This window comes from Brienomyrus brachyistius, chromosome 19 (assembly GCF_023856365.1).
Source record: "Brienomyrus brachyistius isolate T26 chromosome 19, BBRACH_0.4, whole genome shotgun sequence".
Lineage (NCBI taxonomy): Eukaryota > Metazoa > Chordata > Actinopteri > Osteoglossiformes > Mormyridae > Brienomyrus > Brienomyrus brachyistius.
In genome coordinates, this window is record NC_064551.1 from 8,726,900 (window position 1) to 8,753,780 (window position 26,881).

Sequence of the window (26,881 nt, forward strand, 5' to 3'; positions counted from 1 at the left end):
AAAGGGATAAGTACTGCTTTAATAAAAATAAAATATGGAGGGATTCGGCAAAACACCTCTGCTTGTCTACAATGAGCTTTTCTTACATCTAAATGCGCAGTATTACAGGATCTGTACATAATGACAATGACACAGAGTCCATGATGGCGAATCGGATGGTTTAAGTATCACAGCATAACAATGGCTGCTCCCCCCCAGGTCCAAAGCACCCAGCCAAAGCTCAGGACGACCACAGGAGCATCATCCTAGTGTTACCATAGGAACCTTGAAGGATCGCCCATCCAAAGCATGAGTAGAACGTGGCAAGTCTCACCATGACACAGATACAGGAGAATGTGTTTTTTTGGGGGATGGAAGGATGTTTGGGTAGTACGCTTCTCTAGGGCTGGGGGTTGAATTCTGCTCTGCCCTGTGTGTGCGTGTGGGTATGCATATATTACATTGTGGTGACATGACCCCACAGTGTGTTAAACTTAAAAATAATTTTGATATTGTTACCTCTTGTAGGGACAATCATATAAAAATCTGTGACTGCAATCAAAAAAGCCAAAAGTCTTGAATTTTGTTTGGTTAAGGTTAGGGCTGGGTAGGGGTTAAGGTTGTCATGCTGGGATTAGGGTTTTGCTCATAGAAATGAATGGGGACGAGTACAGATCTGTGAGTGTGCGTGCGTGCATATCCCTGCACACATATGTACAGTTAGGCATCAATAAATTGTTCAAAGCATATGACTGTGTCTGTGTGCCCAATGGACTGGCATCCTGACCAGGGTGAACTGCAGCATTGTGTTCCATACTGCCTGGGATAGATGGAACTTCAGGGTTGAAAGAGGGAAAATGAGGTAAGATATGCAACCTTGGGTCAACCATAATTAAGCTCACATGTACCCTGCAGAATGCTTTGCAGATTTACTAAAAAACAAAAAGGTGTGGTCAAACAGTTACAACTACACATTTCTCTCCAGGCTACAGGTGTGGAGAGACATCAACATGTGCATATAGCTGCAGAACATGCTCAAAAATAGTGCATTAAACAAAAAAACAAATATTCCAAAACATACTTAAGGTCAGGAGAATCATTGGGCACTTATTCAGTCCTAATTTGACCTTAATAAAAACACTACATAAATCTTCCGTAAATTTTTGTTAATTGCCACATACTTATTTGCTACACCCATGTTGACTGGTTGGAAAAAAATGTTCTAACTGCTACAGCTCAGCTGATTGGATGAAAGTAAAATCCGGCTGCCGTGTATCAGGTGCTGTGTGGTGGTGCCCCTCCCACCTCCAGGATTGATGGAGCTGATGGATGCAGTTATGTATGTGCATCACAGCTTGTGACGGGCAGCTGCATGGCCAGTTTACCCTGAGCGAGCTGAGGAGAACCACTCACCTCTCCCTGAATTTGTTGACCTTGTATTTCACGGTACGAAAGAAGCCAACATGACATTTCTTGTCAAACTGTGAAACCAGTACAAGGGTCTATGATGTTACACTACCAAATAAGTATACTTCAGCGTGTCTATTTATAAAACCACATAATCATAGCAAGTACACCTGAGGGCTGTACTACAAAGCCAGTTTAGCAGATTTAAGCGCGACTTCCAGCTTAAGAGGTGCAAGTTTCGCCCTTTCGACAAAAACATATACGCAAACTGCTTTTTCTCCAAAAATATAAAACATAGCCTAATATGAGCTGTCCTTTTGAAATAGTAGGGATGGCCGATACTTCTGAACATCTTCAGTCAGATACCAAGTTATACCAGGTGGGGGTGCTAACGAAAACAATTTGCCAAGCAGGGGAAGGGGGGTAATTTGCTACCTATCAAAACGGTGGCTCTTAGTTAGCATGGTTAGTTTGCAATGCCGACATCACCCGTGTTGTGTGAATGCGGACACACTCCAATCAAGAAACTCAGTCAACTGACCAATAAGCACCATCATAGTACCATTTAAAGCAGACTATAACAGTCAGGATTAGTTAACCTGGCTCTGTTAAGTTAACTCCGGGCATGTAAAACTTGCTTTGTAGTACACCCTACAGCAACAGGAGGAGATTGAATATTGACCAGAATTAGTCTGTATATGGTATAATCAAACGGGTGTCTTTAAGGGCGACCAGACTTTACCACTTTAGGAAACAACTGTACCAAGACTACTAGAAAAACTGCTTTCAAAAGGTGAAAATACTCATCTGAATTTATTTAAAGTTTTAAGAACTTACGAGTTTGACACCGGAATAAAAGCATGTATGCCTAACTTGGAGAAATCACCTTAATGCAAAAAATGCACTTATCCTCCGTAAAGTGGACATCAACTAAAGATGGCAAAAACTACTTTGAAGTCAGAGAAAGAAAAATAAGAGGAAAAAAAAAAAAAAAAAAAAAAAAAACAGTAAAATCAGTTCCTCTTTACATAGTGCAGATGGAGAGTAAACCTCAACTCATCCTTGGGCTCCAGTGTAGATGGATTCCTGTTTGGGAGTCCCAGTGTCATTGCAGGCTTCTATTTACCTCAACAGCACAGTGAGAACCACACCTTTACAGCTCAGGCAGCCCCTGGTAACTCAGCAGAACAATGGTAATACACCAGAACCAAGCACCAGGGAGCAAGTTCATACTTTCCTGTACCTCACTGCTGTTACTGATCTTTGCCATGGACACAGAGCAGCTCCGCCCCTTTCAAACACAGTCCTCCTTAGCCACGCCCACCAACAGCATAACAGGGGAGGGGCGGATTTAAAAAAAAAAACCTGGCTTGGATCATGCCGGTCCTCCCGCCAAACCAAGGGCTGGTAGGAGGAAATGAAAAAGGCGGCAGGAGAAGCCGCATGACGTGACCCCCCCCTCGGGCACGGCCCTAGGTGGGCAGTGGGTCGTCGTCGCCCTTGCTGCACTTGCATTTGCAGCAGAGGACGAAGGGGGTGGCGAGGAGGAGGAAGGGTGATGCGACGAGGAGAAGCAGGCCGAAGCCGGCAAAAATGCCTATTACCTGGGAGGGAGTGGGAGACAGAGAGAGCGAGAGAAAGCAAAATAAGAGGGGGAAAGCAGAGAGAGAAGGACAGGAGGAAGAGAGAAGGAAAGCAGAGAGGGTTGAAAGGGGGGAGAGAAAGCAGAGTAGAGGGGAGCAGAGTGTGTGTGTGTGAGAGAGAGAGAGAGAGAGAGAGAGAGAGAGAGAGAGAGAGAGAGAGAGAGAGAGAGAGAGAGAGAGAGAAAACAAGTCATTAGTCATCAGCACAGGACTGAGGGGCTGCCAGTGTATCAGCTGAGCTCCGTCTCCAGGTGACCTGAGCAGAGCCCCTCCTCGAATGCCACACAGGGCTGCACACCTGCAGCGTGCCTCTGCACTACTCTATACCTGCACAAACCCCGAGAGGCTTGCTGCAGAAAAACTCCAGCAACAGACTGCGTGGCTGGTGACAGGAACAGCATGCGGTGTTCTCCTTTGAGGGCTAGAGAGTGTCACCGTAATGAAAACACAAACGCAAAAATGCAAGTGCATACATGTGTGTCAGCAAAACTGGCTCAAGCATACTGCATAGGTAACACTGTCAGAGCACAGAGACTTCCAGTAGGGGGCAGCAGCGACTCAAACTTTACAAAAATGTTCTGTGCTTCTGTTTGGATACATCCAGTCAGTCATCAATAAGGCCAGAGGGCCACCAATCACAGGCACTTCCCTGAGTCACATGACTGCTACAGATCCAAATGTTACGTGAAATACTGAAATGATTTTTGCTTATCTACTGCTCGTTTTAATCTCCAGAGGTGAGGCCATCTGTACGTTTGATTAGATGTGGGTTTCCACAGGAAGCAAAACTGCTGGAGGTGGGAGCCCAGAGTGACAGGAATGCCACCCTCTTAAGGCGCGGGGGCCCTGTCATGGCTCATGAGAAAACACGCTGTGGACGTCTCAGACAGGAACAGTGTAGGACTGAGTCGGGAGAAACGGGGCAGCAGGCCGACCCAGCGGGAGGCTGGCCCCGTCACCGCTCCAGGGCGAGGAGGAGCGAGAGGAAGAGCCAGGCAAGCAGCCCTTTGGCAAACAGACAGCGGGTGCTGCTCCGGGGGCGTCCCCCAACCCACCTGCGTTCGGTGCCAGATGACCGAGGCGCGGGAATGGCCCAGCTTGTTACGACACGGGCCCTTGTCGTAGTGTATAAGAAGGAAGTCATCCTGTGGTGAGAAAAGCACCATGTCAGTCTCTGGGCGGTCGTGCGGGGGGAGGATGTGAACAGACCCAACACCCACAAGGCACAGGCTACATGTATTCGGCAGATGGTTTTAGCCAAAGTGACGCACATTTTGGAGAAATCAGGGTCAGAATGTCCCCGGAGCAGGTGGGGTGAAGGGCCTTGTTTAAAGGCCAAATGGTGAGATCATACTGCTGACCATGGGATTTAAACTAGCGACCTTCTGATCACAAGTACGGCATCCCAACCCACTGAGCCATAGTGCTTCAGACTGTTGGCTTAATCTCCCACACCAACATTGCTGGTCAGGTGATGCAGTAAGTAGGTTATAGACGGAAAGGTCTTCTCTCCGTGGGGTCTGAGAGAGAACATCACCTGACCCTCGCCAGCCAATCAGAAGAGACGTGGCCACTCACATCCAGCGATTCCAGACAGTACCAGCAGAAGGCGTGCTTGCAGTTCTTGCACATCATTTGGGCGCAGCCCTCGTCGCGCTCGATATACACCTTGCACCTGGGGCAGCGCTTGATTGGCGTGTCCTCCTCAGTCTTATAAAAGGGATTGCTGCGGGGGGGGGGGGGGGGGCTGTCATTTTCATTTCCTACAGCAAACTGATTTCCCTAAATTATCATTCAGCAAGGTGCTGTCAGTTGGCATCAATCATTACAGAACATGAGTCACTCAGGAAGGCAGGAGGGTGACACAGGCACACGAACACAGGCAAATTCACTGGAATACTAACGATGACTGTCCGCAGTTTTCAAGATGATAGCTATACAGTATAAGGCAGTATTTCAGGGTGGAAGGAGAGCAGCAGACAAACCACCTTTACCCCATGATCATTCCTGGGGGGGAGGGTCATGTCACGGGTCCCCGGCCACCCAAACAGAAGCCTACTTTCTGAGGGAATGTGCCCCCAACAGGAACACAACATTCCCCAGGAGAGCCGTCTCCCTGATGAGTGAAGACCGGGGCACCATCACATGTCTGAGTGTAGCTTACTGCCACCTAGAGGCTGGTCACCCTCCTTACATGTGTGCAGGCCAGCGAGAGGACAGCCCAGCTGGAGAGCGAGGAAAAGATGTTTCAGGGAACGCTAACAGACCTCTGTACTGCGGTGTAAATGGAAAGGGGCTCCTTATAATTTAGATTGCCGATAATGTGGATTAAGGCCCAGAGCTGGAATCTTCAACTGGAAGCTTTGCACTTTGACCTTTGCAGATGTCAGAAGGTGACATCTGCATAAGGTGCAAGACTGACATTGTATCAATTTCCCTTTAACAACACTGTCAGGTAACAATCAAGAAAATCAGTCTGACACTAAGCATGTTGCCTAGTCAGAGACCGGTCTGTCATTTCAAAGCAGCAACGAGGGCACCCCCACCTGGTCTCCCCAGGCACTGAGGCACTGACTGGCAGGTTCTCCTTGCACACCTGGCCCGGATGGCAGGCTGCGCGGCACGCGGAGCAGAACTCCAGGCTGCAGGCAGAGCAGCGGACGGATTGTGCCCCAGGGGCCTCTGTGAGGTGGCACACAGCCTGGCAGGATGATGATGGGCACCAGGTCCGGCACGGGTCTAGCAGAACTTCTGCAACACCAAAAAAATGGACGTTACTCACTGGCACTAAACTGGAAAGGCACCAGTTCAGTGAACATCTTGTGCCAGAATATGAATTTGTACACTATGCTCATCCAATAAGGGGAAACTATTTACTCTGCAACTGGTAATAGTTGCATGATCCCTTCTACAGAGTGCCAAAGGTACCCGACCTGCACCAAGCATCTCCCGTCAGCGAGTTTTACGCCTGGCATTGCTCTAAAATTACACTGACGATAATGAAGAATACAGCCAATCCCCTTTAAAAGCACTATTAAAGCCATTACTTTGTGTTTTCACAGTAGACAAACCATTGTATTGCTGACATACAGTATGATAACAGGTGGCGTTTTACTTCCTGAGTAAACACCTGTCTGATAATCATATAATCTGCGTATTATTTGCAAGACACAGAGGCATTCTGAAACCTGAAATGAAGAATATGGCTGAAATCAGTTAGAATTTCTCCTGGAAAAAAGGTCAAGCCAGGACAATGTCGTTTTTTTTGGTCTCCCTTTCTCTCCCTCCTTTCAACTGCTAGCCAAAGAGGGCTCTGTATGTATGTATGAAGCGTTGACGTGCTTAGGTTGCAAGAGGGACGACAGGACATTTTGGGTAATTCTGAATCATATTCCTTGAAAGATTAGGGGGCAGGTTTAGACTGAAGGCTCCCATTACACACGAGGTCAGGAGGCATGAAGGCACAGCGGCGAGCAGGAAAGCGACACGGGTCGAGTGGGTCTTCCTGCCGTAGGGCCACCTGGGGTGACAGCTGTCTGTAAAGAGCCTGCGAGGGCATGAGGTCACGACCCGGACGGGACCTGGAGACAACGGGGTCGCCACAGAAACAGACCTACCCCTCTCAAACTGCAGTTTCCTGAACCGCTGCATAGTTTCAGCAGGAACCATGCATTCGATCTGCAAGGCAAGACCAGAGAGCGCATGTCAGAAAACACAGGCAATGCAGCAGGCAGGAACACTGAAACAGCCTTATCAAATAAATAAATAAATAAATAAATAAATAAATAAATAAATAAATAAATAGCACTATCACTATTGTCACGCCACCGGGCGAGGTTAATCGAAGAGCAGCCAGTTAGGCTCCGTATGGGAGCGCTATACAAGCGGAGAGTGCGCGATCTCTCATTGCGAAGTATTTGCCTATGTCCTATAGCAATACCAAACGTTGTCTCGTGCCATCCCCTGATTCCTTACCTGGTCCGTCTGTGTACTCCTCACCCTTTCTGCTTTCCTTCCCTAGACCCAATCCCGCTCCTGAGTCTCCCGTCCTGCCTGCCCTGCCTGCCCCTGGACTTCGCGTCTCCCCTTCCTTGTGTCTCCATGTCTTATGCCTGTTTGTAGGACTGACCACCCCGGCTATTGACCCCAGCTATCGCCCCACGACCACGATTCACGTCTCGCCCCTTCAAACTCCTCTGCTTGGTCGATCTAATAAAGATCGTTCTGTCCCACAATTCTGGGTCCTTGCTTCCCTTTGGGGGATCGTCTGACAACTATCATCAGCAAGCCAGTCTACTAGGTGTGACGGCTTTTGGGATACAACGCAGATAAAAAATACCTCATTTTCCAGAAGATGTCCTCGCTTTGGACAAGCAGAATCTGGACAGCTTATCGCAGTTTCAAGGCCCTCTTTGATCAAAAGTTCCACATACTGTTTTAGGCACTACAGGGACATGGGAAAAAAAATACTAAGTGTCACACTGTGCGTCCCAGGTGAAGCGAACTCCCACACAGAACGATCTACTTATTCAAATGAGAAATGTAAGTTTGAACTGAACATCAGCTATAGCGCACCGGCCATTCATATGGAAGGATGAGCATTTCCTGCATGCATTTGGGGTGGAGACCCCTAGACATCAAACCCTTGTGGGAACCAGCTGCAGAACTACCCGCTAAGATGATCAATCAGTTGAAATTCAAGACCACAGTCTCCACTGAGCAATTTACTCATGTACACTTCCAATGGGGAAATGTAGAACACAAAGACAATGAATCCTATGACTGAGGAAGAGGGTATGTGATTACGAAGGTGGCAGAGAGATGGGCAAGGAGACCAAAAGATTATGCCAAAGACAGCTGGTGTGAGGAACAGGACAGTATACCGAGGTACTGTCATAGGGGGAATGTGATGTTTACGCATCAACCCTTGTGTGTTAATGCGCATATCTGATGCACACATATTTTGTCTACCTATAGAATGCAGTTGTTTACTTGATGGTAAACAACTGCATTCAAACAACCAACCAAAATAGGTAATTCTGTGGATGTGGGCTGGATGTGGGTTAAACTCCACCCACGCATCTTATAGCTTTAGTTATGACACGTTTTTGTGCATTTGGAGAGAACTGTCCACAGAGATTAAAAAAAAAAAAAAAAAAAAAAAAAAAAAACACTAATGGGTTAGGTTGCTGATCCATGTTTTTTGCCGTATAAATATCGGTAGTCAACATTTCTCTGTTTATGACAGTCACACATGAACAAACGCCCTCTATGAGATGCTCTTGCTGGGTCACCCATTACCATAGAACCACTCACCGGGGTGCAGAACACACACTGGCACTGGCTGATGGCGGTCATCTGCTCCATGGGGAACTCTCCAAGGCACAGCTTGCAGGTCACCAGCGGGTCCAGGGACAGCTCCCAGTTGGGCCGGTACCTGGTGGGGGTCATGGCGCTGAGCGGCGTCGGGTCCTGGAAGACCATCCACGTCAGGCACAGGTCTGCCACGTCGTTCATTAACGAAGAGAGTATTCCGAGCACCACCTGACTCAAGGACATGTTTTACTGGAACCAGGACAATGAGACGCCCTGAAACACGTTTCTTCACATAATTGATGAAATACGGTCGCAAGGCAGCCGGTCGGATGCTTGTTAGTCTTCTCCGGCCGTACTGGTGTCACCGAGCGAAGGGCAAATGAGTGGGCGGGTATGAAGGAAGGAGCCGAAGGCGGCAGGTCTTTGGTCTGATAAATCTCCACAGCTCACGAGTAACTGCCAGGCAAACTGTAATTCATTCCAAAAGGATGGAACCCTTTATGAATGTTTACTTCTCACAGAAAAAGATTGGGGGGTGGGTGGCAAGCAGTACTGGCTTTTATAGCAATTACCGCAGCTTAACCTCTGAGTGAGAAGGTGAAGCATCATTACATTCAGTCTCAAAAATGCATCTTGAATATTTCTACATACTATTTGTCAAAAGATTCCACTCTGATATTATTAAAAAAACCTCCCACGCTTCTATTAATCTTCCACCTGCTTATCCTGGTTGGGGTCAAAGGAGGCCCAGGAGCCTGTCTCAGGCAGCATAGAGCGCAAGGCTGAGGTACACACTGGGACGCCAGTCCATCACAGGGCCCACACACAGTTATAGTTATGGGCAAATCAGAGACGCCGATTCACCTAAGAGGAGGTCTAGGTGGCAGAGGAAGGACATGAACACAATGGGCAGGGGTGACATTTCAGCCCCCCAACCCTGGAAGGGGCGTGACGATTCAATGAGTCACGAACCGCCCAGCCTCATGTAAGATATGCACCAAAAAGCAGTTGGACTGTGATTGGCCACCACATTTCGTGCATCCACCAATGAGACCACAGCCAACAGATTCATTAAAACATTTTACAGAAATAAGGGGAAGAGGAAGAGTATGAGCTTCTCTAAACTTTTACAACACAGGGCATCTTTAATGCCAGAGTTGAAGATGACTGCTTGTTAAATAGTATATTATTCATGTTTTACAGTAATAACTAAGCTGCTTTGGCTTCAACAACGCGAGTAAGGTGTGTGTGTGGGGGGGGGGAAACAGGTAAGTTGTGAACAAAACATTCAATTTATTTAAATGTAGCTGCAGCAGCACAAGTGCCACTGGTGAGAATTATTACTACACACTGGAACATCAGAAATGAAAACGAAGCTTCTTCACAAGGTCCTGCAGTAGAGTAGAGGGTCAACGGAACTGCAACAGTAACCATGGTTTCCTAGTGTGTTAAACCTCACAAACGATTTACTACACTGTGAAATTTGGAGGGAAAACGCAACGTCCCCTGAATGAGCACCATCTAGTAGTAGAAGGGGAGCTTGAAGCAAAGCAGAGGGTATTTTAAAAGCAACAACACGCTCCATTCATCATTCTGTTCGATTCATGAAGCCATCTCAGTTTACAGGGTGAGGTATATTGAGTGTGTTTTAGTAAGACAACCAATCTTTGGAATCTACCACGCTGCCCTTCAGAGATACATGTTTCTTATTGGAGAGCAACAAAATTAATCTCCAAAAACCCATTACTTCAGGAGGCAACATTTCCTCAGAAACTTCATAAAATGAACCTGAAACAACGTAACGAGACACCCTTAGCACCACAAATAAGAAACTTCCTTACACAGCCACCAAAGAACAGTTTAATATTTCAAATTATCAGCGTCAAGATACAATGGGTGCATCCGAAATTGCATACTTGTTTGCTATGTAGTAGGGGAAATGTAGTACATACAGTGAGCGGTACGTCCCAGTCCTCAGTATGAAAGTGACAGTAGGTGAACGGTACCTGGATGAGGGTACATTCTGCTGAATTTCAAAATGCATAACCAATGGAGTGGCCTTGTGGGAAAGTGAAGTATCCATCGGTTATACTGGAGTGGCCTTGTCACATGAAATTTTTCAGCGATCTGTGCTACAGTAGCTCTCCTGTGGGATCGGACCAGATGGGCTGGCCTTCACTCTCCTCGTGTATCAATGAGCCTCAGGCGCCGATACCCCTGTTGCTGGTTCACCAGTTGGCCTTCCTTGGGCCACTTTTGGTAGGTACTGGCCACTGCATACCAGGAACACTCCTGAGGACCTGCTGTTTGAGATGCTTAGACCTAGTCATCTAGCCATCACAGTTTGACTTTTGTCACTATCGTTCAGATCCTAATGCTTGTCTATTTTTCCTGCTTCCAACACATCAACTCCAAAGACTGGCTGTTCACTTACTTAATATATAGCGGCACCCTTCACAGGAATGGTGCATGGCGTAAATGTTCACGATGCAACTGCGCCGAATACAATTTGGGATTCAACTTGGATTTTACCAATGCAAATAGGATGAAGATGTATCCCGATTTATTAAGGTAGAAAAATCATTTTGTTTTATTAATATTACTACACAACTGGTGTTAATGTTTCTGGGGTCTTTTATTGTGACCTTGCTTGCGTTTGTAAGCTGTTGTGTGCAAAAACAAGCTTTTGTGTCTGTGATTAGGAAGCCAAAATATGACTCCTGGCTCATCCGACTTTTACGGGAACAAAATTGAACCATCCGTATGTTTATATGTCAAAGCATGTTTGGTAATGAGCCGGGTGGAAGTTTATTTTGTTCACTTAAAAGATTTTGATTAAATGAAATATGTTTGGCGGTTTTCAAAAATCTCTCTCAAGAAGTTGCAGTGCTCACTATGGGAAAGTTAATTAGCAAAAACAGTACCTAAGCTGTTAACTGGTTAAATATTGCTATATATTTTTTGTCTTTGCTCATATTTTATGTACATTTACAAGTTTGTCACTATTGTAAACAATACAGTGCAAAGATTTTTTTTTTTTTTACATTAAAAATGTTTTGTTAAGATTTAGGCCTACAAGCAAGTCTTTAGTTTTATACTCTATTCACCATCACCCACCTCTCTCATTATACTGAACTCCTCGCCGGGTCAGAACACCTGAAGTCAGACTGTGGTTACTGCCATGTCTTACGTGGTTGGGAGACGTGTTCAGCGATGCTTCGTGTCATGTCAAATAAGACTGTGCTGCGATAGTGGCGAACTGTATCGTATCACATCGCAATAGTAATTGCTTCATATGTATCTGATGTATTAGGTCATTGGCAATGTGCCAATATGTATATCACATCATCTTAGCGATGCACATCCCTAGTGTATACAGATTATATGTAGAGTATATTATTCATGTGTGTGCGCATATATAAAGATGTGAAGAGACAAATTCTCCCTACTGATTGTATAAGACAATGCTTCCTGCCCCCTCTATCATCCAAAGTGCCATTCCTCCATGCAGGGTGTCACTTCTCACATCTGTCCCAGGGAGACACCCCCACAGAATTATATTAACCGAGACGTTACTCCAACGTGACAGCGCGACTCCTCTGTAATGTCACACCACATGAGCAGGTCAGCTCGGTTTACCCCGAATCTGGGTTAGCAGAAATTTATAGCTAACCAAGACGGCCAGCATGGAGGGTGGGACACACTGATGGAAGTTCCCACGCTCGGGGAGGGGGTCGGGTTTGGCAGGAGTCCAGCAGAGCGCACTGATGGCCCACTTTAGCATATTTATTTTCGGGTTCAGCCTCTTATGTGATCAGGCTGGTTTCAGAAGCAGGTAACATGGCTGCCGCTGTACTGGATCTCATCAGGGACACCCAGGTTCAGGCTGTTATCACAGAGGTTAATACTCACTTCGCAATGAAAGCCTGCCAAAACACAGGCAGTTTGTCCAGCAGGACAAGTAAACCTCAGGATCGCCAAGCTCCATGAAACGGATTATCGAAAGCTTGGGGGAGGGGGGGGGGGGGGCAACTCATACCCCCCCCCCCTCTAGGGGTGCAGGTTAAATGGCTGACCCAGCGCTCAGACCCCAAGTGTACGCGTCAAAGGCGAGAAGGATGGATAAGCAAAAACAAGCATTCCAATGTACTCGTGCAAATCGCTGGAAATTTCCCTGAACGACAATGAAACAGAAAGAATACAAGGTGTTAAAAAGCAGGCCGAAGTCATTTCACATACATAGTCCGTAATTGTCAAAGATTTGTATTGATTATAAAACGTCGCCTCAGGGGCACCCAGCAATTTCATGTTAAATTTAACCAGAAGGTCAATAGATTAATTAGTTTTAAAAAGTCAGTGAGGCCCTGATTAGCTATATGCTAGTGATCGACTCAACAAATACATGAGCGTATTGGATGATTCCAGGCTAAGCAGACAGTTTCACAGCATATTATAATTTTACAGCAACATTATTTTCTTTGACTGCCTAAGATTTTTGCACAATACTGTACAAATGAATGATGAGACGTTAAACATCTGAAGTTATAAGATGATTGATAAAAATTAGATAAGACACATGGAAAGGACCAGCTGGCCAGTAGAAGCAGAACATGATTCAACCTCCCGAAAGCCTTCATTGGCTGGTTATCCCGTGAGGTTCATTATCCCAGTCCATGAGACTAATGAGGAGATGGAGGGAATGCAGTGAATATCTGCATTCGCTGCACCAACAAGGGACCTCAAATCACTGCACTCAACGGCAACAAAGGGAAACTAAATATTATACAAGGACAAGGAGTGGAATGCGGCCCAGAAACAATTACAGTTTAACGAGGTGTCCTCACACGTTGCCTCGGAAACGGGCAGATCGCCATGGAAATGAGGGGAAAACGTTGGGCCTCTGCAAGCGAGATGATGACACAAATTAGAGTATCGGCACTGCTAATTACCTAGGTAGAGAGGGGTGACGTGACCAGAGAAGAGACGATGTCATTACACTCCTAACTTCTTGGTGGCCAGAGAAATCTCCAAAGCTCCTCGACGGATCCGATAACAATTGAATTTGAGAGTCAGTGATCAGCCCGCCATAAGAACTGGCCGTTTGCGCAATGGCGTCGTTTCCAACCCACTCTGTGGTTTCAGTCACATTAAAAACAGAGGTGCACCGATCCCACTTTCTCAGTGCCGATATGATCCTGATATCTTAACAGAGGGTACTGGTCGATATGAGTACTGATCCAGTACCAGATCTCCTTTTAAACTAATAAATTTAAAAAAATACATACATGTTTAAAAACACTTAATTTGGCTACTAGAAACTTACATAACGTACTGTTCCACTTTGCTTGTACGTCTCGTTTTAAGCATTTGCAGTTCATTTTCAATATCTTCCAAATGAGGATATGCAAGTGCCAAATGCTAAAAATGCCCCACAATTTCTCCCACTGGCAACAGCGTCACACTTCGTAGTGATTGCAGCCCCCCTGTATCACAGCCAAAGCTAGTGACTCGCAAACCATCCATTTCTTTCTTCATATGCAGTATTGCATGCAGTTTGTTTAGTGGGATTTTCCACCAAATGCTACATCCATCTCACAAATTTTATTTCTATTTATTTATTTATTTATTTTTTTACACAAAGATTGCAAAATCGCTGTGCTACTAGTCGTTGTTTCAAGTGTAAAATGCTTCCAGATTACAGACATGGTTATTAGTTTGCTTTGCAAACAAGCAAGTCCGCATTTGCTAATTCGAGCCTGCCATATTGGCTAGTTTTGTCATCCCCAAGCCATCATCATCATCATCATCTTCATCATCATCATCCTGCTACCCCAATATACTGGTCCATAACCACACACAATGATCTTCATAAAGGCACTTGTGGCATGAAATCAGTTTGCCATTTTTGCAGAGACAATGTACTAGTGTGTGAAAGGACAGTATCACTGCCTCTAATCCAAAACTGAACATAATCCCAGACTCATTAAAGGGTTTTCACCAAATGCAATACTCCCAAATCAATTAAAATGTCAATATTATACTTTTTAGGACACAACCTTATATCAGGTATGTACAGATTAACAAAAACCCCAGAACTTTAGAATACATTTATAACAAGGCTTTATAAAGAGGTGGCTAGTTTGTGGTTGGGCAGGTTTGGACACCATGCCCATAATGAGAAGGTCGTCAGAGTGATGTCATCACTGCCCGCCTGAGTGAGGCCCTAACCCAAGCACTCCAGGGAGTGTCTGACCCTGCATTTCCATTGTGTTGCTTTGGATAAAGGCATCTGCTATACAAGTAAATGTAACAATTTATTAGAATCTTCACTCTGTGATGCGCCATTTGCTTCACATGTACATCGCTTACGACAAAAGTGCCTGATAAAATAAATGTAATACCTTTAAAAAATTCTTAAAATAGACTGGGAAAAAAAAAATCTCTTCTTCCAGCAACTGCCGCATTTCTACAGGTGAGTGTTCAGCCATGTAAAGGCATCTACAGACTCACAGGAAGAGAGACGCAAACAATCTCAATCACACACAGATACTAAATCCATACTCTCATTTACCCAGTTATGCTCCTGGGGCTGAGGTGTTCTACCAGCTCTACAGCTTGCCTGTCCGGCATCGCCAATCCCATGTCATGCTGTAAGAGTCCCGCGATGCGGCTGTTACAGGGAGCCCTCCCATACCTGTACATGCGAGCCCACTGCTGCCCCCCCCCCCAGTACCCACACTTAAACAGCACGTCCCGACCTAGGGCATTTTGACCTTTTCTGTTAATGTGAAGAGTCACAAAAATAGAAAGCATTTCTGAGTAATGCTTATCCTGCACTGGGGTGAGAGATGGCAGACACCAACAGCAGCATTAAAGAGACACAGCTACATGCCCCGCATGTCCTGGGCCATTTACTCCAACACCGCTGCTGCCTCACACAGCTCCAGCTCAGCAGAAGGACACCAGTACGTGTCCCATCGTTGGAGAGAGACCTCCGGTGCCATTTATTCCAACATCGTGGCTGCCTCTCACAGCTTCGCCTCGGCAGGACGCCAGTACGCATGGTCGTAGAAAAAGGAGCCCCTCAGAGCAGTGATTTTCAACTGCTGGGTCACGAAGTAAGTCGTGGAACCATTTTCCGTGGTTTTGTGAACTGTGTGTTTAATGAAACATTTCATCACCAGCACCCACAGTCAGCAGGTATCATGGACTGTGCATTTGTTAAATAAGCATATTCTCAAACAAACCGAAGCTTTATCTGCCATTTGCACACAAGTTCAGGAACACTGGAATTCTTTTGTTTATGCATTTCTCATTTTGCTCTCCTTTCACACACACACGTAACAGTGGGGTTTAAGTACAGCGTCAGGGTCACCTTTTAAGGGCCCAACAGCTACTCGGCTGAGATCGGATTTTGAACCAGTAACCTTTCAATCACAGGCACAGGGGCCCCCAATCTACTACTTACCATTACTGCAGTACTTAAGAAATGAATTTGGTCCAAAATGACAAAAATGTGGGTTGTGACAATGTGGGTCCTGTTCCAAGACAAATTGGTGACCACCGACCTAGAAAGGCATCAAAACACTGCATCAAATGTAAAAGTTCACCTGGCTCTGTGGCCCTGCCACATACTGGCCCGAAAGGACGCGGTATGGTGAGGAAGGGCCTGCTCACAGCTGAGGCCCCGATGCACATCATCACATGGGGCACAAGATAACGGGCATAAAGTCTTCTTCCATCTCCAGATGGATGCCCTGCTTATACCACTGACCTCTGCTCTTATAGCAGTGAACAGCAGTGAAAAGGAAACAAATTCATTTGAAATGATACAAGCCTAGAGCCACTTGGAAAGTCTGTCACTGAAAAATACAGTGAAGTTTTTAATCGATCTGCTCAGATTTTGTCATTCTGGTATGACAGTCAAGTTGGAATCTCCGAATCAAAAACATATATTTAGCCGTTTTTATTTCACCTGTAGATTTCTCCGTTGCAAGAGATAAACATGTTGAAATGTAATCGAGAAACATGGTTTTCAGCTCCAGTATTTCTGCTCGACACTTAAACGTGCCGTTTTTCTATGGCGGGGGAAAATACCACATAAACACCCTCCCTCGCTAGCCTCAAGCACTGCTGACAGGTCACCTGCGGTTCTTTTTCAATAACCTCTCCTGCAAATCAGAAAAGGCTTATGAAGACACAGAATTCAAACCTGCTATGCCAGGTAGAGTCTTGTCATCCCCAAAAGCCATAATCATCATCGTCATCATCCTCATCCTGCTACCCCAATGTACTATGCTATAATGACATCTTATGGTTACACATGAAGAAACACACTGACCTGCATAAAGGTACTTGTGCCACGAGATCAGTTTTTCCATGTACTAATATGTAAAAGGACAGTATCACTGCCTCCAGTATTATGCAAATGGATGAGAATCAACTACTGTGGTGTCCTAAGGGTTAAGGAAGCGCACTTGTAATTTCGAAGTTCGAATCCCCGATCAGTAAGGCACCATTGAGGTACCCTGAGCAAGGTATTGCCCCCAAGCACTGCTCCCCGGGTGCTGGATTAGCTGCCCCCTGCTATGTTATGACGTCACATATGGGTTAAATGCAGAGGACACATTTCATTGTTGTGCAGTGTGCTGTGGTGTGTCAACAATGACCACTGATCACCAAATTCTTTAAAAAAAATATATATATATATATATATAATTCTAAAAAGCAAAGGCCATTGTCAGCTCCTGTCAGACATACAGAAAACTGAATATACATAATACAACAAATCACATTATTTTGGATTGGCTTTAACAACTGACAGCCTTAAACTGAGATTATACTTTTTTGCGAACTATTACCCTACAGAAGATAGTGAGGACTGCAGAAAGATCATTGAGGTCTCTCTCCCCTCTGTCACAGACATTTACACGTCACGCTATATCCACTAAGGCACCAGCATTGTGCACGACCCCACACACCCCTCCCACACCATCTTCTCCTCCTTCCGTCTGGCAAAAGGTTCCGCAGCATACGGGCCTTCACTGCCAGAATGGGAAACAGTTTCTTCCCTCAGGCCGTCAGACTTCTGAATCAAACTAAATTTCATATACCATTACTATATACTGCATACTCTCTGTCCTGTTGCCCCTTTATTTATAATTTATTGCCGTCTTGCTGCTAGAATACAGAATATGTCAATACTGTATCTACAAAAATATTCATTATCCAAATATCCATTCAAAGCAGCACTGTGACTTCTGTCGACTGCACTGTATGCCGTCCTGTGCTGTAACTGCACTTGTGTATTATCGTGTCGTTTCTGTTCTTTAGTTTGTGCATATTGGTCCTGAACGAACAATGTTTCCTTTCGTTGCATACTGTGTGTATGGTTGAAATGACAAACCTACTTGAATTGACTAGTTCCATATATAACAAAGATCCCACGGAAAAATAAAATAATAATAAAAATACGATTCTTAGCAGATACTCGTGGGATCTCAGGCTCCCGATGTCCTCTCCTGCTCCTTGGGCAGGGTCACACCAGACTAATGGTGTGACGTCCGCAATGTAAACTGCGTGGAGCTCTCCACCTGCTCTCCGCGAGGTGCCAGGAACACAAAGCCATCTGCTCTGGTCCCCAGGGCTCAGTGTGGCTGGCCGGAGAGAAGAGGCCAAAGAGGCTCCCTCGTTCCTCCACTCTTACATTACGCTCTACATGTACCACCTTCACAGCGTCCTGGGCGTCCCAAGCCCTGTGCCCTGTACTTCCTGGACAAGCCTGTACTGGAGAAGCATTTCGAAAACATACTGACAACTTGGCAAATAGTTTTGAAGATGAAATACATTTTCCAAGTCCAAGTCTGCAGCTGCCCAAGCCAATTGTGAGGGAAATGTGGAACTCGGTGGGTTAGGATGCCGTGCACCGGATTGGAAGTTGGCCAGCAGGGTGATGTCACCATTGAGCCCTTGGGCATGGCCCTTAGCCTCCAGCTCCTGGGACACTCCATGCTGATTGACCATGTGCTGTGATCCCCCAAACTTCCCCCCCATCCACTTCTGTGTGTCTCATGGAGAATAAGACAGGGCAGGTGAAAAGATGGGATCTCCATGGAGATCAATAAGGCATCACTACTCTATTAACTAGTGATGCTTCTTGCTTTACAAACGTTCAACTGTACGACTGTGTGCCTATAGTGATGCACATTCAATAGTCGGTTGGATGGATGTTCCACAGAATATAATGCCATCGCACGTTGAGGAGCATCTGTATAGTAAAATGTTTCACCCAGTGTCTAGAGCTATGTTTTACAGACCAATAAAAAATTTGCAACTGAAAACAGAACAAGTAATTATGAGTAAAGAACCTACAGAAAGACTAATTAGTGGCAGCTTGAGATAGAGGCAGAGCAAGGGAGCGAGGCATTCCCCAGAGGAACCAATACATTTCAATGTGAAGCTCCTGCACAAAAATAAGGCCCTCAAAATGGTAACTTGGAACTTAGATGGAGGGGAGTCTGATTCTTCAGCAAGCTCTTCGGGGTAAAGCCATGAATCACAGGGAGTACCAGAAGACGCCAAAAATACAGCACTTTGTACAGAGACCCTCTATGAACCCGCTGCCAAAAGAGCAAGTTGGTGCCACAAGTTTCCAAACCCCCTACACTGTCAGCTCTGCTCATCATGGTTGGCAGCCTTTGTCCTTTGACTATCCATTAGCTATGAAATGTCGCACCAGCTCACTTTAATTTCAGTAACCAGATTATTTAACCAGGAGGAGATATACTCATACATTTATACATCAAATAAGAAGCTGGGTTGACCTAAACCGCAAGATAAACTAATGGGAAAACACAATAGCTGAGGGATGAGAAAAAAAAAAAAAAAAAGTGAAAACCACTTATAGTGATCACACCTGTCTGGGGGGAACTGATCACTAAGCACACGATCATTATAAGCAGTTTTTCCTACTAGTCTCATGCAAATCTCCATCTAATTGACATTTGTATATTTATTACATGAACATAAGGCAACGGAATGGACAGTGTCTATTTCCTGAACTTTACGGACTCTTTCAAAATAAAGTACACCATTTAAAATGCTTTACAGTATTGTACAAATTAAACACAGAACTGTATATATTAAACCACTGAACTGTATAACCAAATATGCTATAATACAGTAACATATATAAAATATATACAGGTTATGCTGCTGCATCCTGTCGGCTCACTTTTTGACAGTTAATCATAAGGTTTCTTGAGTTTATATTTTTGATTGAGAGAAATGTACTCTCTTTTTCCCCCATCATGTTTTCTGTGGATGCAACATTAGCCTCAGGTAGCTAGCCAGAAGCAGACGGGTTACCACAAGGCAAAACAGGCCGATCAAAGTAAAGTAAATTCTGTATGTTGCGACGTATAAAACCCCAACATGGACAACTTGAATGATATAAATTAATTCTTCAATTACAAGAATGACTGTGTCCCAAGCTTTTTTTGATACATACAAGCGATTGATCACTATAATCATGATCACTATAAGTGGTTTCCACTGTGTGTATATAATTTCAGCACATCACAAAGAAAACATGCAGTTAAAACTAGGGATGCACTGATACCATTTTTTTCAAACTGAATACGAGTACCGATGCTCACTTTCTGGTACTCACAGATACCAATACCTAGGGCTGGGTAATCACATTGATATATCGCACATGCACAACAATCTCCAGGGCTTCAGATGACGGTGAAATTTTCCTGGGGGCCAGCTTTTCCCGTACCATACGGACGTTTATTGAAAGGAGCACCCTTTTAATGCAATTAATGTTGAAAAATACTGTTTTATAATTAAATTTTATTTTATAAAAAAGTGCTATAGTCCTGTGTGTATGCTGCAAGCATACCATCCAGCCTCGAACCCATGACCTTTGAGGTGTAAAGTGATGGTGTTGCCTGCTGTCTTGCCCTTCATGTGTTTTTAAATTATTGGTCTTAATTATAGTTGTCGCTGTAGTAGTGGGATAACGTTCTAGGAATACTGGGAAATCTGGACACTTTGAACATTTCCATATATTAATCGTAAAGTTCAGTACATGTTCCTAGAACAAAACATTGTTAGCTGGGACCAAGCAAAGCAAGGGACTAGCAATTTTTTGCTGGAAAAGAAATGTGAAAGCCTGAAAAAAACAATATTGAGACAATCCAAAGTAATGTTTTATAAACACAATTTCGTACCTCCTCTTCATAGTTTAGTAGATCAGTCTGTAGTCCACTATGCTTTGATTTTGTTGTTAACTTTGAAGTATTTCCATACCGTAGACATTCTGTCCCATTTATTTTGCACTGCTCATACGTCCTTACATGGTAACAGTTATAGATGCATCGGCACATTGCCATGACGATGAGTATGAGAACGCGAGTACGGTATCGGACCCACACCCTCATTACAACAACAGTTCCTAGGTGATAAAGGTTCATTATCTGGGGATATCGTGACTGTTTGTGAGATCTGCTTTGATCTTGTTTATCACGCCCATTTAATGACAGATAGGGAGCCTCGTGGGAGAACCTCGAAGCAGCTTCACTCCAGATGAGCCACACACACACAGAGCCTCGTAAAAAGCCTTCAGAGAGGAATCGGCAGCGCTCCCGCACTCGTCCAGCTCATTCCATCTGCCTCTGTCACCTTCTGACCATGAAGAAACAGGACCTGGATCGCAAACCAATGAAACCAGCGAGAGGAAGTAGGCCACTGAAGGAAGAGGCTTGGCTTCCTGTGCGCTGATGTACTTACAGGACACTCCCTGATGATACATACCAGGCAACAAGGAAAACCTCTGAGAGATAAACCTGGGGGGGGGGCGGAGGCAAGGGACCAGCAAAACCAGCAAAAAAACATAACATGGCACGACAAAGTTACTGAAGTGGTTTATCTGTGAACCATCCCGTCTTTCAAAGCCCTGCTGTCATGGTCCCTCATTCTGGGGTTCTTGGCCCAGCTGATTTGACTGCATTGCCCCACTCTCCTTTGAGATAACGCAACGCAAGCATCAGTACTCATACTCACGCGCGCACACACGGTGGAAACTGCTTATAGTGATCATGGTTATAGTGAGACATGGCCAAGACAGTTCAACGCTGGCACATGTTGCTCCAAGAACCAGAGCGCTCACTGAGAAGCCAAAGCTGTGGTAACCAACACTAACAGCTGGCAGGGAGCCAATGAGCAGCTGGCAGAAGAGTTTTTAGAAAAAGTACTTATGATGATTAAAAATCTTAAACGTCTTGAGGTGGCGTGGAATTTGGGGGGTTATAGCTCTGTGCCCCTGTGGGATGAGGGTTCGAATCCTACAGCAGCCAGACATCACTGTTGGGGCCTTGAACGAAGCCCTAATGCCCAACTGCTCCCTTATCCCCAGTGACCCTGTGCTCGAAATCACCTACATAATATGCATGTGTACCATGCACAGCAAGATGGGAAATGCAAAAACTACCCAATTTCCCCACAGGGATAAATTAAATACTGCTATTCTATTAAAGAAAAGAATGATGGAACTTTGCGTCAATTCCTTTTAAATTATTATCCTCCAACAGCTTCCAAACGCTCCAAAGACCGTAACTACTGGCTCAGATTGAAGTAATTTCAATTCATTATAACCCTTTCAACCATTAACATTTTTGTTCCCCCTCTGCCAAAAAAGCATTGCCTTTCACAAGCCAGGCTGCCCCCAGGGAATTCTGTGTATTCAAATAAAGCAATCGGTACTAGCAGAAAGGCTTTCATAGACTCAGAAGGGGTGCGACACCGACATTCTTGTTAGAGAGAGTGTCTGCAAAAAAAGAAAAGAACACAAACAGGAACCGTGTGCCAGAAAAAATTTCAGATTGACAGTTTCATATCCGAGTAGCTGGAACCCAGGGCATACCCTGAGATACCGTGGTACAAATAATATGGACAAATCAGGAATGCTATTGGGAGGACAGAGGTAGCGCAAAGGCGAACAGCGGGATAAGAGCAGGCCAAAAAGAAGCCGTGGCAATGACGCCAAACCCACTTGGACCCGCTCTCTATCAGAATATCTACCACAAGGTTCAGCCGTGCAGGTAGGCTCTCATAGCAGAGGATGACATGCTGTTGGAGGTGATACAATAGTTATTTTTAGACCGGAGGCATTGAATCAAAAGATAAACATTGTAAGTCATGTGACACCGCAGGATGGGGTGAGGGAGTTATGCGGGGGAGAGGGGTGATATGACGAAGGATGCAGGAGAGAGGCTGTTGGGTGCGGTGCCCCCTTTGGCTTGGCAGACTCACAGCACTTCCATTCCAAGGCCTGGATCCACGAAATTGACTCATGGGAGTTTTACTTACACAAAAATGTTCTGAAAACAGAAAGAAAAATGATGAGAGATAACCAATCAGATTGTTGAGTTGGTGGGTCTAACCAACTAGTGGAGGCGGGAACATCCAATAAGATGTCTTGATCCCATCTTTAGTTGCTTGGACCCACCTCCTTTATAATCTAATTGGTTCTCTCTCTGAACATTTTTTGTGCAAGTAAAACTCCCACGAGCAAATCTGAGAAAGCTTTTGATCTTCGAAGCCAATAAATAGTGATATAATGAACATGTGACTTCACAAGGAGAAAGACATTCATCCTTGATACTGGATGGTGACACGATTGGCACTTCCTGTGTCTGAAGTGGCCTAAAGCAGGCGGGCTAATAGCTACCATTTTAGGAGGGATACTTTTACAGAGCATAGGGGCGCCTAGAAAGGCACCTGTGATTTCATTTCACAGGACAATACGGAGCAGATTCAACTGAAAGGAAACAAGAACCCGAAAAATATTCACATTCATCAAAATGCTAAAAAGCACTGACACAAACACATAAGAAATTTACAAACGAGGGGAGGCCATTCGGCCCATCAAGCTCTTTTGGGGAGAACTTAACTAATAGCTCAGAGTTGTTAAAATGTTATCTAGCTCTGATTTAAAGGAACCCAGGGATTTAGCTTGCGCTACACTAGTAGCAAGACTATTCCGTATGAGAAGTGCTTCCTCAAATTCGTTTTAAAATGTTCTGCCGCTAATTTCCACTTATGGCCACGAGTTCTAATATTTAAACTAATATTGAAATATTGAACAGCATCCAGACCTGTTAGAATCTTATATACCTGGATCATGTCCCTCAGTCTCCTTTGCTCGAGGCTAAACAGATTCAGCTCAGTTAACCTCTCCTCAAAAAACATTCCTCTAAGACCAGGAATCACTCATAGACCTACGTTGCACCTTTTCCAAGGCAGCAATGACGATAAAGACATACAAACGCATAGTAAAGAACGTCACTTAAACAAAAGTAAAGCTCAGCTTCATCGTCAGAGGGAACAGAAACACTAAGAAGTATCACAGGGTAATAAGGCAGGAACTTGTACCCATTTAGAGATATGCATGTGCACCCGTGCACTTATACCCATTTAGAGATATGCATGTGCACCCGTGCACTTATACCCATTTAGAGATATGCATGTGCACCCGTGCACTTATACCCATTTAGAGATATGCATGTGCACCCGTGCCATTCCAGTCGGAGGTGACGTGCCAGACAGTGGTGCCCCACTGAGGTTGGCTCACAGCTTGAGCACTGCGGTTGTGAATCCGGCCCCATCTGTGTATCTGTAGAGATTATGTGTTTAAATGCATTTAGCTGGTGTCTATATATGTGTGTGGGTACATGTCCCGTGACAGACTCCCTGTTAAATGTATAACCCAGTTTGTGCCCCAGGGCACGATTGGAGAGGCTGAAACGCACCACAGCTCCACTAAAGATAAGCAATTAATGGTTGGAGGACCAAACTGTTACAGCTAAAATGAAGCCGTTATCGGAGACAGGCAAAACAAAATAGCCAGGCAGCAGCGGTATTTTTAGGCAGCCCCCGCGCTGTGCAAAGCCGTCTGTCAGATTTCCTGCAACCACAACTAGTTAAAGCTAAAATAAAAATGCAAAGCAGGACTGTATTCCCCAGACATTAAAAAGTCTAGAAAAAGCTCGATCATCTAAATTTTTTCTTGCAACATACGCGTACTCCGTAAGCAGAGTTACACACGATCCACCAGCGCACATAAAGCCACAGCTGTACACATTACATGCATGTATGTTGCATGCATTATATGCATTACTGTAGCTTTACACCTCCACTACATACCTGAATCCCACTCCCAGCTCTGGGCCTGTCGAGTCTGTATGTCCTACCAGTTAGGTGGAATAGATCACATTGTATGTGTGCTTGTGTGAGCGTGTGCCCTATGACGGACTCGCATCCCCTCCAGGGTATTCCCCTGCCTCATTTCCCTGGCTTTCCCTGCACTGGACAGACCTAAACGGTATGGAACATGATGGACATTACAAAAACCCACCCCCAAAGCCCATTCACCAATCAGCAGTATACTAAGAATCACATGACCATGAGACTCCCCAATCTCTGTTGTTCAACAGGTGGTTCTAATAAGGCCCACGCAAATGTGGTTTATAAAAATGAATGTGAAAAATATGCCTTGCCCATATAATCCAATATGCCATTGCACTGTACTGACTACTGTAATCTATGAAGACGCTCTAGATCTACTTAATTTCAATCAATACTATCAAAACTAAGGAAACCCATGCTTGTCAAAACTCAATAGTATAATTTACAGAAAAGGATAGGCTGACATTTTAAAGTTGCTAATTAGAATTTTAATGCAATGGAGAGACTAAGCTCAGCAAACTAAAAGTAATTACCTTAGAATTTTAGTTTAATAGGCATAACTTCCCACTCTGTTCCCTCCATTCAGGTTAACATTCTACTTCTTGTGTAAAAGGTTAAAATTCCTACTATTTTAACTCAATTAATTAATAATAATAATAATAATAATAATAATAATAATAATAATAAAACAATAACAATCATATTACACATATGCATCCATCCATGCAGGTTATACAACAGCTTTTAACTTTATTATTATTTGGTTTGCCATGACACAAAATCATCTCTAGTCACACCTGGACCCTGTCATCAATATCAATGCGGTTACGATGGTATTCAGTACACAATTGCACTATCCAAATCCTTAAGTCTGATTTCATTTAGATGGCATTCTTACAATTAAAGTTTGCGACGACCTAAAAGCAATTAAACTAGCGAATAAACAAATAAATAAAATAGATACAAAGTTCAGGCCGCTAAAACAAACCAATTAAAGCAACATACAGAAATATATTATCTGATACTGAAGTACTATTTAATTCACAATTGTGAGAAACTAATTTTAAGTAATGCTAAAGCAGTAATACCGGGCAGCGGTTTTTAACATACTAATAATAACGACAACCAATCAACTGCATATCTTTAATAGCTGGAAGATGTTACTAAGCGCGGAATACGGTGCTGGTGATACTGGTCTTACGAAACCCTACTTCAGCTAAATAAATCATTTTCTACAGCCCCCGTCGACCCCTGAAACTGGGAGCAGGGTACTACCTGAGGCTTAGCCTACCTCGGAATCATAATACTGCGTAAACTGGATCAGCGATCGCTGCAATTGCAGGCGAACAGTCCTAAATTACACTAAACACTGGGGAAATACGGGCTATTTTTATCGCTTTTTTCTGCCAAAACTAAATCATAAATCCGCACAGAGATTTAGATCAATCGGGACAGCCAGTAGCGAATATATTGCAGATTGTGTTCGAGGGCGAAAAAAAGAAATCAAAGAATCAGCGATCGACATTGTATGTAACTTTACCTTTGCATGCGGCTTTGAAGGCGATCTTCTGCGGGAAATAACAATAGACCCCGGGGTCTCTTCTAGCAACTGGGCGCCGTCCCTTTCTAACGCTACGCAGGCATTGCAGTTATATTACCACACGTTACATTTCATGCAATAGCAAATGCTGCGCTGAAAAAGCCCTTCGCAGTGTATATATATATATGTATGTAAGTCAGATCAGCTGTGCGAACAGAGAGACGCCATTTGTGCGAGTTTACGAGCTGGAAATGGCTTGGAAGGAATCGGCCAGTTTGCTATTCTGGGAGGGGGAAAATAAAATATCACCGGGAGCGCCCCTCTTTGGCCAAGGAGCGTTACTGGCAACGCTGATTTTATTGAATTAGGTGCTGGGCTGATGGATCGGACCGGATGACCGATAGGTCAGCAGTACGTGTACTTGCTTAATTAGTCCACAGAAAAAATGATAAATCAAAATAAAACATACGTGCGATTAGTCAATACATTGGTATCATCTTGTGCAACTATTATAGAAGTATTGAAGCTTCATTTAAAAATATAAAAAACAGTTCACTTGTGCTTAGCTCTGTCTCTGGCGTGGCTCCATGCTTCAACATGGTGCTTCCTTCATAGTCCAAACACCAAATTGCCTGTAACTGTGAGCTTACCTACAGACTCAGACCACCAGCCATTCTGAATAGTATATGCAGTTACAGTAAATGGATGGGCTGAATTTCATTATGTGGCATGTCATTTTATGTTT

General features: G+C 44.5%; 1 protein-coding gene across 3 annotated transcripts; it reads right to left on the reverse strand.

Annotated features, from left to right (window-relative positions):
* Positions 1-26,439, reverse strand: rnf144ab (ring finger protein 144ab). Of its 3 annotated transcripts, none has more exons than XM_048985728.1 (8): positions 26,137-26,439; positions 8,346-8,573; positions 7,369-7,473; positions 6,647-6,707; positions 5,576-5,780; positions 4,608-4,755; positions 4,085-4,174; positions 1-2,990 (listed from the first exon to the last, which is right to left on the reverse strand). In XM_048985728.1, the coding sequence occupies exons 2-8, from the start codon at positions 8,544-8,546 to the stop codon at positions 2,859-2,861; spliced, it is 942 nt and encodes a 313-aa protein (XP_048841685.1). In that variant the 5' UTR covers positions 8,547-8,573; positions 26,137-26,439; the 3' UTR covers positions 1-2,858. The 3 variants fall into 3 exon arrangements, with proteins under 3 accessions (XP_048841685.1, XP_048841686.1, XP_048841687.1); XM_048985729.1 differs by having other exon boundaries at positions 8,346-8,501; positions 26,137-26,438; XM_048985730.1 differs by lacking the exon at positions 26,137-26,439 and adding an exon at positions 24,555-24,705 and having other exon boundaries at positions 8,346-8,501.
* Between the last annotated feature and the right edge of the window lie 442 nt (positions 26,440-26,881).